Raw genomic sequence first — 14,735 nt, forward strand, 5'->3', positions numbered from 1 at the left:
TGGCCCCTCCCCCAAAGACTACCAGCACTGTGCTGATAAGTGCTGGGAACCATGGACTGTGGGTTTTAGAGTAAAGAATATAAACCTTGCAGAGGTCACAATGCAATGATACCAAGGTCCCCAAGACTCCTTCACCATTACACTAAATAGTATATAAATAAGTAAACACACACAGGCAACATTTACATTTTAATAAAATAGCTCCCTGAAATGCCCTTGTTCTTCACTTTAAATAAAATGTTCTTTCCTCTGGCTCATCATAGTCCAATTAGAAAAGTGTAAAGCAAGAGGAGCATAAAAACACATAAATAAAATAAAAATCCCCTTATTCTACTATGTGAGTTGCTTGCTACAAGCACTGCCACAGAATGACAGCCTTCACCACATACTGGGCACCTGTGATTGGCTTACTGGCTCTTCTCCCTCCTAGTCACTTCAGTTCAATCAATCTGAGTAGTAGATCTGGACAGAGCAGTCCTTGCCCCACCATAGAGTTTTTAATTCTTTTTTTATTCTTTGTCGATTATCATGAAAGAAAAATTCCAATTGGACTACGTCGATTAAGAAGATTCTTCCCGGCAACTTCTGGCTGGTAGTCTCCTATGTGGAGGCTGAATGTGTGAAGGCTCCAACCCAATGCTGACCAGGCTGGATCTGATTCCCACAATTACAAGGGAACTCCATATATGTTGTGGCTCTTCTTTAGTGGGTACCAGCCCAGGGTGCTCTTTTACAGAGCTTTTCCATCCATTTTATTGAGGTTTCCAACACACACGCAGATAGACTGATTCAATAAAGACATCGGATGAGTTAAAGGAAAAAAAAAAAAAAAAGATAATTGAGACGTACCGTTTTAGGAACCACGCTTATCTTAAAGCACCGTGACACAAGGTCTCATTTTAAACCTCTTTTTATGGGTTTTAATGTGAAATATATCATGGCAATATTTTTCAATAAAATTTAAAAATGTTAAATTTTCAATATCAAATATATGATTTTCTCAAAAAAGAACATTTTTTTAAAAATATCTCAAAAATTGTTCATACTATTGTTAGTAAATCCCCAGCCAGAGGTGTAAGACCATGGCTAGCAGTAAATGCCTACCTCCCTTTGACACCTTCTGAGCAGCCGGAAGTACTCCCAGTATAGTATAGCCTACGCTGGTGAAAGGTTAACATAATTTAACGAGGAACTTTCTGCATAGTGTTTTACCTGAGGCCAAAATGGACAGATCAGGGGCCATCCCCACAAACCATGAAATAAATCTGCATCAGCAGAATGACACTGAATGCAATTGCTGGTCTGTAAGAGGCCCATCCGATAGTGCAGACAGGTTCTATGAAATACATTCCAAAGCATCTCAGTATACATAGTAGCAGATAGCAATTTGCATGGACAAATTGTTAAATTATATCTTTGTAGGGTCAAGAAAATACACCAATCATTGAGAGATACCGGCTTGAGTGGCCAAGTAATCAATCATATCCCTCAACATCCCGTAGTGGGTAGTTACTGCCTAGTGTTTAGGAGAGAGAGAGGAAAGTATAGGATCCAAAGGGTTGTTCCTACTTATAATTCTCAAGCTTTCAAATGTTACATTATAATATCCGAGTGTTTCCCAGGGACTGGACTCATGAATGGACCGGCTGAAATTTCTTTAACAGGGTCTGGTAATGAATGTTTATATTGTGTGTAAAACGAAACACATAATGCAGTGTTTTGTTACGTTCATAAATTTTGCTTGATGCCAGCGATCAAATTAACACTCTCCTGCCACCTCTTACAGGAAGGACATATTTTCCGAACATCCTGCATTACATTATGAAAACTATTCTGCCACTTTAGCTGCAAACCCAGCAACTTATTCCTAATGTACTTAATGTTACACCAGAGCCAAACAAACCAGACTTCTAACAATGACTTTATTAACTAATATTTATCACATTTTATAGACTTTCTATTGAAGCATTGCTCCCATCCTGCATACATAATATTTTACTGGTATCTTAAAAACACCAAATAAGGATTTGTTCAGCCAAGGAAAACCACTTTTGGAATTATTTTTTCTACCATCTTCATAAAGTAAAGCTGGCTGCCCAATTTGCCCAAACATTGTAATTTAAATGGTCAACATATTTGATACTGCAGAATGTAAAATCAGGTCATCGCTAACCTTGACGAAGGTAGTGACTGCCCTTTTCAATCTGGCCAACATTAAAGAGCAAGTAATTCCACATTTAGCATATGGCAAAGCTTGTGCATTACTGAGCTAAACAATATATTTAAAATAAAGGCACGTGTTTATACTTAATTTAATCTGCCCAGTTTGCTGCCTGTCCTATCCTTTAGAGACAACGGACCTTTGCATTGGAGCTGGTGCTTCTCCATCTTTCAGCAATGTCACAGCTTGAAGGGTCTGTGTGATTGGCCAAGGTAACAAAGTCTCTGTACAGGCTGCAGACTGGTTGATTCATATAAAAGAGCATGGCTAGCATTTCTACTCCTTTATCAGATTCACTTAGAGATGAAGCCGTATTCCCAAATATTAAGGGGGCAATACTCTGTGCTGCAAGCAATTGCCCAGTCTTGATTATAAAAAAAAATTTCCACCAGAGCTGCAACACTTGTCTTTGCAGTGGAATGTCACGGTAAAACTGAACAGTGCATTTTTCCTTCAGTGTCCTGTTTTTATACGTAGAGGAGATTCCTGTTTGATTGCTGCTTTTTCTAAGAACCACAGAGAGGAAGAAAATGAAGCAAGGATAATAATACCAGCTAGCTCAGTACTAGATAAATGTTCCGGTCCTCCAATCGGGTGGCAATGGCTGAAATTTCTACCCCTGCATCAAGTCCACTTACCCTCATACAGCGGGTACCCAGCGGTGATCCACTGTCACAGTATGTAATAGACCCTGCTGCACTGATCAACCAGTCCAAGAGGAGAAGAGACTCCTTACTAGTGAAACGATCAGGGGGGTAGGTACTCCCCCTCCTCTCCTCAGGATGGTAAAACCCTTTAAGATAAATGTCATATTCAGTATGGAAATGCTGAAAATCTGTTTTATCCTCAGATTAATACATGTCCCTAATTTTATGTTGCGGTTTTTTATCTATTGTGTCAGTAACACATAATAACACACATTGCCACATCGTAGAAAATTAAAGGGCCATTAAGCCTAAGCTACAAGTTGCCTTGTATAATCGAGTTACTAATAACTATATATATATATATATATATATATATATATATATATATATATATATATATATATATATATATATATATATATATATATATATATATATATATGTAGAAGTTACCACACCTTGGCAGAACTTAATGTATTTTACATTTTCTATGCAGCAGAGTGCAAGCTACTGTTCTCTAAAGTCTGCAACGTTTATCTAGAGGTGACTAGAAGAGGATGTCTGTATTGGGCTGGGTATACACTATACAAAATTTCTCCCGTTGTGATTGATATCCTTCATGATTTTACCAATGATTAAAAAAAAAGTCCCGATCAGCATGCTGATTCATGTATACACACTGCAGGATTGGAACAACATTGTTCCATTGTTGAATTACATTTTTATATCGGTTTAAAAATCAAATAAAACAATACAATGTGCTATGCAACGATAATCGTTCATCTTTGGAATGTACACAGTAATGCGATATCGGGCCGAAAAGTCGTTTATTGTTTGATTGGCCCAATAATCAGCTAGAAAACACTGTAGTGTAAACTCAGCCTTACGTATACATTTTAGAGAACTGTTAATATCTTTTCTACATAAGACAGCATGTAATTTAAAACAAATATATTCCATATAAAGGAATGTTAACCCAAGCATGTAAAAGCAATAGATCATACTGTCTGTCATCAAATATAAATTCACCTTGATCTAATAAGCCTTATTGTTTATTTAGAAGTCATTTGTTGTTCTTAGCAAACAAATTATTCCAGCATATGGACAATAGAAGATACCTAGGGCTAGATTTACTAAACTGCGGGTTTGGAAAAGTGGAGATGTTACCTATAGCAACCAATCAGATTTTAGCTTTCATTTATTTAATGCATTCTACAAAATGACAGCAAGAATCTGATTGGTTGCTATAGGCAACATCTCCACTTTTTCAAACCCGCAGTTTAGTAAATATACCCCCTAGTATTGTTTATTGGGTGCAAAGAAGAAAAATCCTTTAGCACCACGGGTGTAGTCCAGGTAGGCCTGGATTCTCGATTGGACATTTATAAACAGATCGCTGGTCATGTTCCGGGAAGATGGCTAGGAACGTGCTGTAATAATGGTGCTCATGGATACAATGGTCCCACCCTTTAATGTTGTTCATTAAATAGAACAGGAATATATTTCAGTGAAAAAAAATTGCTTTCTGAGAGGAGTGTTATAAGACTAATAAATCATGGCTGAAAGCAGAAAACACCAGTTAGAAAGTACATTAACATGTAACCTTTAAACTTCACATTGCAACAGCCCATCACTTGTTACAAAGAGATAGCCGTACTAGGACATTAATCACTGCTGCAGCGTACATTCAGTCAACATTCTTAATTAGGTTTGACACACTCTACCTCCTTGCCCCTATCTGTCAAGAAGACTGTTTAAAAATCTGACTTATTAGTCTGTATTAGAGAGCAGAGAAACGGATCTGGTTAATATCTCCAAGTTGAAATAATTCATCCATCCAGGGTACACTGAAGCCGGATAATTCCTACCCTCACTAGAGGCTGCAGATAACCACTGGCCCTGAGACTATCACAGCCACTATAAATCAACAGGAGTGCATCTCCCATACATCCTGGGTTAATATCTGTTTATAATATCTCTGCTGAGACTGTAGGTTTGACACTTTAGAAGTCATAGTAGAGAGGGAACAGGCAAAGCATTGCAGGGTTACTTAAGAACACAAAAATAAGATTAAGCAACTTACATTTTTCAAACACAGGACGTGTTAAAACAATTCTTCCAGACTGAATATACAGTTAAATCATATTATACTTAAAAATACTGCTATACACAGTAATTTCCATGCCAGTGTTAAGAACTTTAAATCAAATGGACTGGATTATTTTGCAATATTTCTGAAAAAAAAATATCATTTTTTTTTTTCTAACTTGAGGTTGAAATGCAACAATAATAATAATTACAGTTGCAGTAATAATAAAAAACATTAGATCTTTACCAACCCATAAAAATGTAACATTTCTCCCATAAGAGTAAGTGGCCTCAATCAGTTTTAACCACTTTGAGTTGACTATAACTGATTGTGTGGGAGACATCATCATACCAATATACAGGCACACTCTTCTAATTACATTAAGTAGGTACACAAGTACTAAGGATAGAAAAGTGAATTTGGACCACAGAAAAGAGTCCTTTCACAGGTTGCCTGGAAACAAAATAAAACTACACATAAATGCCTGCTCATCATAATCAATTATCCACTTGGAAGATACAGATCTCCCTTTCATTCTAATCAGTGCTCTTAGCAGTCTCTCAGTTTAGCTAGCTAATTAGCAGTTCTGATGCTTTCTGGTTTCTGTACAACCAGAAGTATGCTCTCAGCCAGTGTGGACAATATGTTAGTCATACCTAAAACCAAACTGTATTAAGACTGACTCAAGAATACGTAATAAATGCAGAACTGTAAAAATAAAAAAATATATATTTTTATGGTCCTTTATTTTAAGGACTCTCTCATAGTCCTCCCTGTTTTTGAGAGAATTTCAGTATCTGTCAAGGTTCATCCTTTATTTGGTGGCGGGACATTCACTAGTTCTTGTTTATTACTCTGGCCAACAAAGCCAAATAAGGCAAATGGATCAACATCATAATAAGTGGCACCAAAATGACAGCAGCGCCAACTACTGATTCTATTATACGGAGATGATTATTAGCAGGCATGGATAAAAATGCAGTCAAAAAAAGACCAGTCAGCCTGTGTGTGGTCAACTTCAGACAGCACAAACTGCATAAGGTGTAGGAGGAATAATCCAATAGATCCACCTACAAGTGTGGCCAAACTGCAGGATTAACCCGTGTATAAATACCCTGACTGTTGAAGGATTTTGTAATGGAGAAGGGAACCTTTGTATTAATAAGACTGGTTATCTGTAGCTAATGCCACCAACCATCGTCCCCTTTCTCCACTAGCACTTTTGGAGGTCCACCTCCCAGCTAGCACCATTATACCTGCAGGGCATTCACTTCCTGTTTCATCATCACCGCTAATGGCAGTGGTGGCCCTAGTGATGATGAAATGCTAAATGGTTGCGCTGGTCCTATGATCAAAAGTGCATCAAGTAAGTGTGACGAACCAAGGGGGATTGGAACAAACAGGAGCAAGTGTGGAAGGCTCAGGGGAAACCCTGATTAGTAGTACCAGCTAACAGAAACTACCCTGCTGGCCTTCCTTTCAACTCTACCCTAGGACCATTTCCCCTAAGACTCATCCGCTCCCTTGGCACCCTGTCCCTTTCCCTAAGATCCAATCCTCCAAGCCTCCACCTCTGGCACCAGACACCCTCTCCACTCTTCCCTCTCTTAAAATAATAACAAGATAAACACTAAATTGTATGGAACTTTTTAATTTCTATAGTATATTAATAAACACTGTAAAAAAAAAAAAAAAAAAGCACAGATTTTTTTCTTGCATCTCAAACCAAAATCCTCCAAAAATAAAATACTTAAAACCGGAAGCTCTAAAATTTAATATACAGTGTATGACCCAGGTATTACACAACATATTGTATGGTAAAACTTACTTTTATTGCCTACCAGGGCTATAAATGGCTGTGTTTCGGATTCTTCATTTACTTTCTTTACCATGGAAAACCAATCTTCTAAATTCTCAAAGCTTTGGTAGTTGGTGATATCATACACCAAGAGAACTCCCTGAAAAAGAAATATTTCAGTGGAACACATCTTACAATGCAGGATCACTTAGCTTCTTCTGGCTTGTGCAAATAACCACAAAAGTGAGACAGTAAAGAATTTCCAAAACAGTGTTTGTCTGTGAAAAAAAGCTAGCAAGTTTATACAGTGTAGCAAATTGTAGAATAAAATAAATAATGGTACAATTGACTTTTCTTCATATATTGTAACAAATCTTATGAAAGTCTTATCAGGATTGACAGGCCCCTACTCCAAATTTTACTATGGGGCCTGTCAATGCACTGTTTCACCCCTGATAGAGACCTACAGTCAAGTCCATAAATATTAGGACATCAACACAATTCTCATATTTTGGGCTCTATAAACCACCACAATATTGAGAGTCGACATCAACAGATTCCAAATGCAAATGTCACACCTAGAATCAACTCCAGATCTTTTACCTGCTTAATTGCTGATGAAATAACAAGGGAATAGCCCCCACGTATACATGAAATAGCTTTTGAGTAGATTGTCCCATTACTTTTGGTCCCTTAAAAAGTGGGAGGCACATATAGAAAACATTGTAATTCCTACACTGTTCACCTGATTTGGATGTAAATACCCTCAAATTAAAGAAAGTCTGCAGTTAAAGCACATCTTGTTAGTTTCATTTCAAATCCATTGTGGTGGTGTATAGAGCCCACAATATGAGAATTGTGTCGATGTCCCAATATTTATGGACTTGACTGAACTTAGTATAAGATTATTTGAACAAACATAAGAACACAACTGCTGAGTGACACCACAATCCTCCAACCTTCAGCGAAATATGTAAGAGACTCAAAGTATTAACTAAGAATTCACAACTATGGTTTGTAAAAAATAAAAAATATAATTTAATAAATATGACCTTGTTTTCAGCTGGGAGGCCCTGTTGGCCAATGTGCATCCCTTACCATGACGTTGCTCTGACCTATCTGCAGGAAGCATTTACAGCTTTGATATTTTAACTTACACATGTAAACTACCCAAGTAAATCACCACCCAGCATACATAGCATATAAGCCAACCTAATCTGAATGTACATTACTTTTTGAGCTGATCAAATAACATTTGCAGCTCAATTTAGTTTACTGTAACAAAGCTGGTTCACTCGGTTTGCACTATGCTAAAGAGAAAATATACACCGTTTATAATTTGGGTTTATTTTAGAAAGTGATTTTTCTGTAAATGTTAATAAAACCCATGGATATAAATTCTTCTGTACGCAAAGCTGAACTTCATTGCATATTGTATTACTAAAAGTGAAAGCTGCTATACTTGTCTATAATGAAACAATGCCACCAGTGATCAAATGCTCATGAATATTGTAATAATACATGCTCGGGTTTACAACGCTATAACATAGTAATTCTCAGATGAGACTTACACTGACTAACTAACTCTTTTAAAATACTTTTCAATGTAATGTCAATTTAAAACGTGTTCTGGAACCCCGGAACCAATGTGGGTATGAATCAAGTAGATTTTACATACAGCTGGTTATTACCAGGAGATTTTGAGGAAACCTGCGTTGGGTGAAAGCTGTTTGATTTACAACTCATGGATATATTTTAGAATTCCCAATGAGGGAATAAAGCACTAACACCCATTCTTCATCTTAACTGAAAGAGGAAAAAAAAAAAATGCTTCTGACAATCTCTAAATCAACCCACGGAGGTGTCACGTAATTATGTCTGCATTGCACTGGATGAAAAGTTAGTTAAAAAAAAGTAAAAATAATAATAATGATGATAATCATTGCTTTAATTATTTTAAATGGCCATGAAAAAGCCACACAGCTGCTTTAAGGTAAACAAAATAAAACAAACTGGTAACAATAGGTCCTTTCTTAAATGTCTTAAAAACATGTATTTATTCCATCTTGCCTAAATTAAAAGCTTTGCATTTGAGTGAAATTATGGTTCAGGCCAACATCCTGTAGTGAAACGGAAAATGTGCTGTATTCAGGCTATAGAATATGCATGTTTGGAAAAAAATTAATGGCATAATATGTAAGTTCATTTGGAAAGTAATTAATTCCTAAAATAGGCAAACTGAATGGACTTATTCACAGATGCAAATAACGTCTGCTGAGAAAAGTCAGTTAAAAAATTATGTTCTTATAAGCGTTGGCCAACAAGTTGGCAGTTCAATGTATTCAAATTGCATCCAAAGTTGTATGATGGCAATCATTTCTATAATACAGTGCAGATGTAGGAAGCATGACCAGTCACTCGATCATGCAGGCTGCCCTCTTATACTGGAACATTCACCACAAATGAAAGCAGGACTCAACTCTAACCGCATTTTCGGGTAAAGTTCACCAAGTTATGATAAAATACAGAGTTCATCCTAGGCTACCGTTTGTCACCCCAAAGTCTTCAACGGTCCAGAGCTGCTCACTTCTCTGCTACTAAGCACACAGTGGTGTGTCAAAACTCCTCCACACGAACTTCCCATAAATATGAATAGGAAGCTCCTGGGCTTAATGGGGGTCTATAACAATGCTGTCTTTGAACAGGAAAGTGGTAGCAACTGAGTACTAACGGATATGATAATTAGCAAGCAGTAGAAGCAGAGTAGTAACCACTTTCCTACCATTCCCCTCTCTCAACTAATGCCAATCACATCCATTAGAAAATCTGAGAGAAGAAAAAGATTCATCAGATTTCCATTAGCATGAAAAGAAAGATGGGCGAGAGGTTAGGAGTGAAGAATAGCACACACACAAAGCACAAGATTGGCTGGCGACTCCAACTGTAGGATTCCAACAATGGTGTCTGGTGCGCAGAATCTAATATATATAAGCCTAGTGGCGTGTGTTAGTCTGTGTGAAAAAAAAAACAAGCTGCAGCGCCACCTGCTGGGCGGAGTTATACACTGACCTACTAAATTCTTAGTGTGTGGGGGGGAAAAAACTCAGAAAGGGCTGAAGTTTGGTATACTAAGATGTTTTTAATTTTTTAATTTAATTTGTTAATTGTTAAAAGTGTTTATAAAGATTTTAAAAAAATATATATATATTTCTTGAAGGAGAAGTGACAGTTGGGAGTGGTTGCCGGGGGTGACAGTTGGAAGTGGTTGGTGGTTGCCGGGGGTGACAGTGGGGAGTGGTTGGTGGTTGCCGGGGGTGACAGAGCGAGAGAAGTGTGATACTCAGGACCGCTGAGAGAGATCCCTGTGTCTGGATAGACATCTGGATAGATGTGGCGATAAAGATGAAGGATGAGGTGATGGAGAAAAATGATGAGGTGGTAACATGTGGACAAAACCACGTTAAAAAAGGGCGCTTGCGTCGGGAAGTAACGCTCTTCCCCTGAGGAGGCCTGGGCTATGGCCCAAATGCATGACAAGACCCTTTTTAACACCTTAAGTAGCTTGATTTGACAAGAATGCATGAGTATCATGCACGGGTTAACTTGTCTGTCATAATCATTATCAATCTATTTATATTGTGGCACTTGATCTGCAGCTCTGTACAGAGATCTCACTCACATCGGTCCCTGCCCCAATAGAGCTTACAGTCTAACACACACATGAGAGACTAGGGTCAATTTATTAGCATAGTATGTTTTTAGATTTTGTGGGAGGAAACCCGCGCAAACATGGTGAGAACACACAAACTCCACACAACTAATGCCACGGTTGAGAATTGAACTCATGACCCCAGTGCTGAGACACAGAAGTGCTAACCACTAAGCCACCGTGATGCCCATAAATATAGCCGAAAGCTCCTACAGTATAGTCTATTACTGGTGTTGGACAGAAAACCTTTATAAAGTCAGAGTGTTGAAACCCATTAGCAATGTAACAGATTATTTATTATATATAGCACAGCCTGTGGTGGCAAATTACTGAATATATACAATGTTCGTAGTGACAGACCTTGTGAATATTCAGCATTATTTTTAAATAAGGAGAGTGTAGATTGTCAAGTCCAGATTAAAACAAACAGATCAAGCTTATTAAAATAATTCTAGGCTGCAAGTTAGAATGAAGTGGTATAAGATCTTTGCAAACACTACAAAATGCCCAGGTTGTACTACATTTAAAGAGCAAGTGTTAATTAGGGGCTGGGCAAATCTCAGTTGCCAGGGCAAATAAAATGTGTGTCCAAGCTTCTGGAAAAATTGTTCTCCCCGCTTCTCCTGTACATTACAGACATAATGATCAGTGTTATGCACCACTATTATTACTTCCACTACTGGGGCCTCTCTAATTCCATAATACGTTATGTCAGGAGCCCATTCTAATAACTCCCCGCAGGCACACCTGGGGATGGGGGAATATTTGTGGGGATGATGTAATTCTTATTATGGGGGCACAGGTTGGTGTGTACGGTTTTATTCTCTACAGGCACTGGCTGGTGTGCAAACAAAAATATTTACATGTATGGGGAAATTCATTGACAAAGACAGAAGCAATCCAAATCAATTGTCATCAGCGACTCTCATAACAATTCTGTATAACGTGTGTGGGAAAACTGCAAGGTAAGTGATACAATCTACTATTGAAAGGAGTAATTGGTTTGGAAAAGATTCTAGGTGGATGGGCAAACTCAAGAAATCATGTCAAACGAGTTGGCCATACGCTACGGTATCACAGTCAAATAGCAATTAACCCAATGTCGCAGAGGGTGGCTCAAGACTAATCCTACTGAAATCAATGGTGGAAAATGGAGTCAGAAGAGGTCCACTATATTTTTGTGTGGGGGCATCTTTTCACTGCACTAATAGGTCAAAACGGAACTGAGAGCGATTAGGCAGTTAGACCAGAGATATCAGCCAGATCTCTTCTGGTTTGGCCAGCCGTGTCAACAGTTATTCTGCTGTTCGATTCTTGGGTAAAGCAGTAGAATCGGCCCGTTTGCCCACCTTATATACAATTCTGCTTGCAGGTCTAAAAAAGTACACACGGGTATTACTGGAAATGCCAAGACTTAGAAACAAACAATACGGCACAACTGGTGATATCACTACAAGCATAAATGGCATATTACAATTAAAATATTTTATAATCTGAACAGTTTCCTTTATTGATCGGTCATTGTCTAACACAGTGATGGGCAACAGGCAGCCCTGAGGCCCCTGCGAGCCTTCTCCTGCAGCTCCTTCCTGCTTTATCGTCATATGGGTGTTTGTTATCGCTTGTAACACTTGTTTAAAAGGCCTGCTGATATGTTATTACAGGCATGTGTCTCTTTCTTTGATTAAATGTATTGTTTTAACTTATTACTGAGCTGAAGTGTAACGTGCGTGCCACCCATGCGGTCACTAACGTGTACCAGGTTTGCCTCTCACTGGTCTCACCGCTACAGATAGTGACAGAATACACTATCAAATCAGGGAAGCCAGGATAAAAAATATATTTAGCCAAATACATGAAAATATGAGTCTTGGTGTTTGTCAATAAGTAAATGTTATGCTGTGAAAAACAAAGATTTTTACATTTTGGGGAGTTGCTTTTTTATATTGTTTTTTCCAACAAAGCTTAAAACAAAACAAAATATCACATATCAATTTTATTTGATCAATATATTAAATGATAAATAAGCCATTGAGACAGATGAAGTACACACATTTTAATGAGATATTTTTTGAATGTTGAAAAGCTCCAATTTAAAATGATCAATTCTACAACTGTATCTGTACAACAATTATTTTCCTGTTTTATTCCACTTCAGCATCCTAGCGGTTTATGATTACATTGGAGGGTGTAGGATCACTGTTAATTTCCTCTTTTACTTATTTCACTTCTTTTTCTCCTCCTCTCTCTCTCCAGGGGACATGTGCTCTGAAAATTGTACCTGTGGTGTTGATTTCCCCCAAAATCCTTCACTAATTACTGTGATTTTCACATCTGACCCAAGCCACAATGCCTGGAAATGAGAAGCAGTCTCTCCGTAACAGCTGGGGATCTACAAACGGGGCCGTTACCAGTGCTGAACTGGAAAGCCAGGTCAAGACAGCTTTACTACATCTCTACATAAATCCAAATTATATTAATATTAAACCTTACTGCTCCTTAAATCTCTGAGTCTCACTTAGGAACGTATATTGGATTTCCAATAAAGAAAGAGCACTCGGGCATGCAACATCCTGACTACAGTTTTTATGCTTCTTTTACTCTGCAAGGCATTTTACAAGCTTTTTTTTTTCTACCAAAATTAGGCTAGAAAGCAGAAAGACTAATGTGCAATTAATATCTCTTGTGACAATGTCGCTATAAAACCAGAGCTAAGTGGAGGGAGGGTGTGTGGTTACTTTAATGCCCCTGTAGTTAAAGTTGGTTTATTGGGCATGTCTTAGAAAATTCTGAACGGTGTATGGTCACACTCCTGGATATATATTCATTTTCAATGCAAATTTTAAAAAGATAAATAAGAAATAAAAAGGAGGGGGATTTTAATAACACTACATGACCAAAAGAGTTCTCTCCTGGCATCCACCAAACCCAAATTGGACCGTCAGACTGCCAGAGGGTGAACCGGTGTTAGTCATTCCAAAGAACGTGTTCCCACAGCTCCAGAGTCCAATGCTGTACACCACTGCAGCCGACCTTTGGCATTGCGATCTGAGGCTTGTATTCTGTGAGAATGTCTGGCCTACCTCTTCACAGCTGAGCTGTTGTAGCACCACTTTACAAGAACCACACTTACAGTTGACTGGGGCAGCTCCAGCAGGATATACATTGGACGAACTGACATATTGGAAAGATTCACATACAAATCTCTCATTAGAATACTAAATATTTATAAGCACGTAGTCATTTATATTCAATCAGTAACAATTCACACATCCACAAAACGGAGGCTTTAGAAAAACAGGTTATATTCCTTGTTGCCGCTAAAGCAGCTATAGCACAGAAATGAGAAAATCCTACACTTCTAAAACGATATATGGTCACTGTGACAGTTCATAGACGCTTCTAAATGGGAACCGTGGGACAGGAATCCTCCACCTGATGAAAGGGTACAACTGGCCAATTGACATGTCTATAGTACAGAAGTCTATAGTAATAATTAACGTTGAGATGGGGACTCTATGCTCTGTATATTCACTACTCTCTTATGTCCAGCCATGTTACACTTTTATATTATCACAATTTGTTTCAATTTATTGCAATGCTGTTTCCATTGATGGTATGGATGATGTGGTCATATCTAGCTTGATACTTGTGTTTCATTATTACATATCAATCTGAATATGCTGTATAAGTAGCCCTGTACATTTCCCTGTTTCTGTTATCTCTCCCTTAAAAACTTAATAAAAACCATTAACTAAAAAAATCAAAAACAAACAAAACAAAAAAACATGTTGTTATATTGATATTACCTGTGTTCCGTAAATATATTTATCCAACATTTTGCCACCTATTGTCTGTCCTCCAATGTCCCACACCTGAAGAGTAACATTTAAGTTTCCTATGAAGAACAAACAACAAAAAAAGAAAGTTACAGTGAGATTGCATAGAATTTACAATTACAATAGAGAATGGAATTTACTGGTTCTAGGGGTTACACACCTGAAACAATGGTCAGCGGTTTTATCTCCTAGCTTCTCTGACTAGTTACAATATAAAATAAGGATTATAAGGGAGTTATGAGAAGGAATTGTGGATGTTCAGAAACTAGTGAAGGGAATATCTACATTTATAGGAGACAATGCAACAAAATATACCAGGAGAGGAAACAATGTAACTTCACAAAAACAGCTGGCAATGCTGTTCTATCAGCAAATATACCACAATCGATTTCACACATTGGTTATATCCCACTTCTATTGTCCTGCTCTATT

The 14,735-nt window shown here is 37.8% G+C and overlaps 1 protein-coding gene across 2 annotated transcripts in view; it reads right to left on the reverse strand.

The window, feature by feature from the left end:
• The window catches only part of RAB28 (RAB28, member RAS oncogene family), an 83,436-nt gene that overhangs the window by 41,003 nt on the left and 27,698 nt on the right, over positions 1–14,735 (reverse strand). For both annotated transcript variants that reach the window (XM_075194669.1, XM_075194668.1), the window contains exons 3-4: positions 14,274–14,362; positions 6,786–6,915 (exon numbers count right to left, since the gene is read on the reverse strand). In XM_075194669.1, the coding sequence (XP_075050770.1) occupies positions 6,786–6,915; positions 14,274–14,362 (219 nt within the window). The remainder of the gene's footprint in view (positions 1–6,785; positions 6,916–14,273; positions 14,363–14,735) is intronic.

Source organism: Mixophyes fleayi, chromosome 1 (assembly GCF_038048845.1).
Source record: "Mixophyes fleayi isolate aMixFle1 chromosome 1, aMixFle1.hap1, whole genome shotgun sequence".
Classification (NCBI taxonomy): domain Eukaryota; kingdom Metazoa; phylum Chordata; class Amphibia; order Anura; family Limnodynastidae; genus Mixophyes; species Mixophyes fleayi.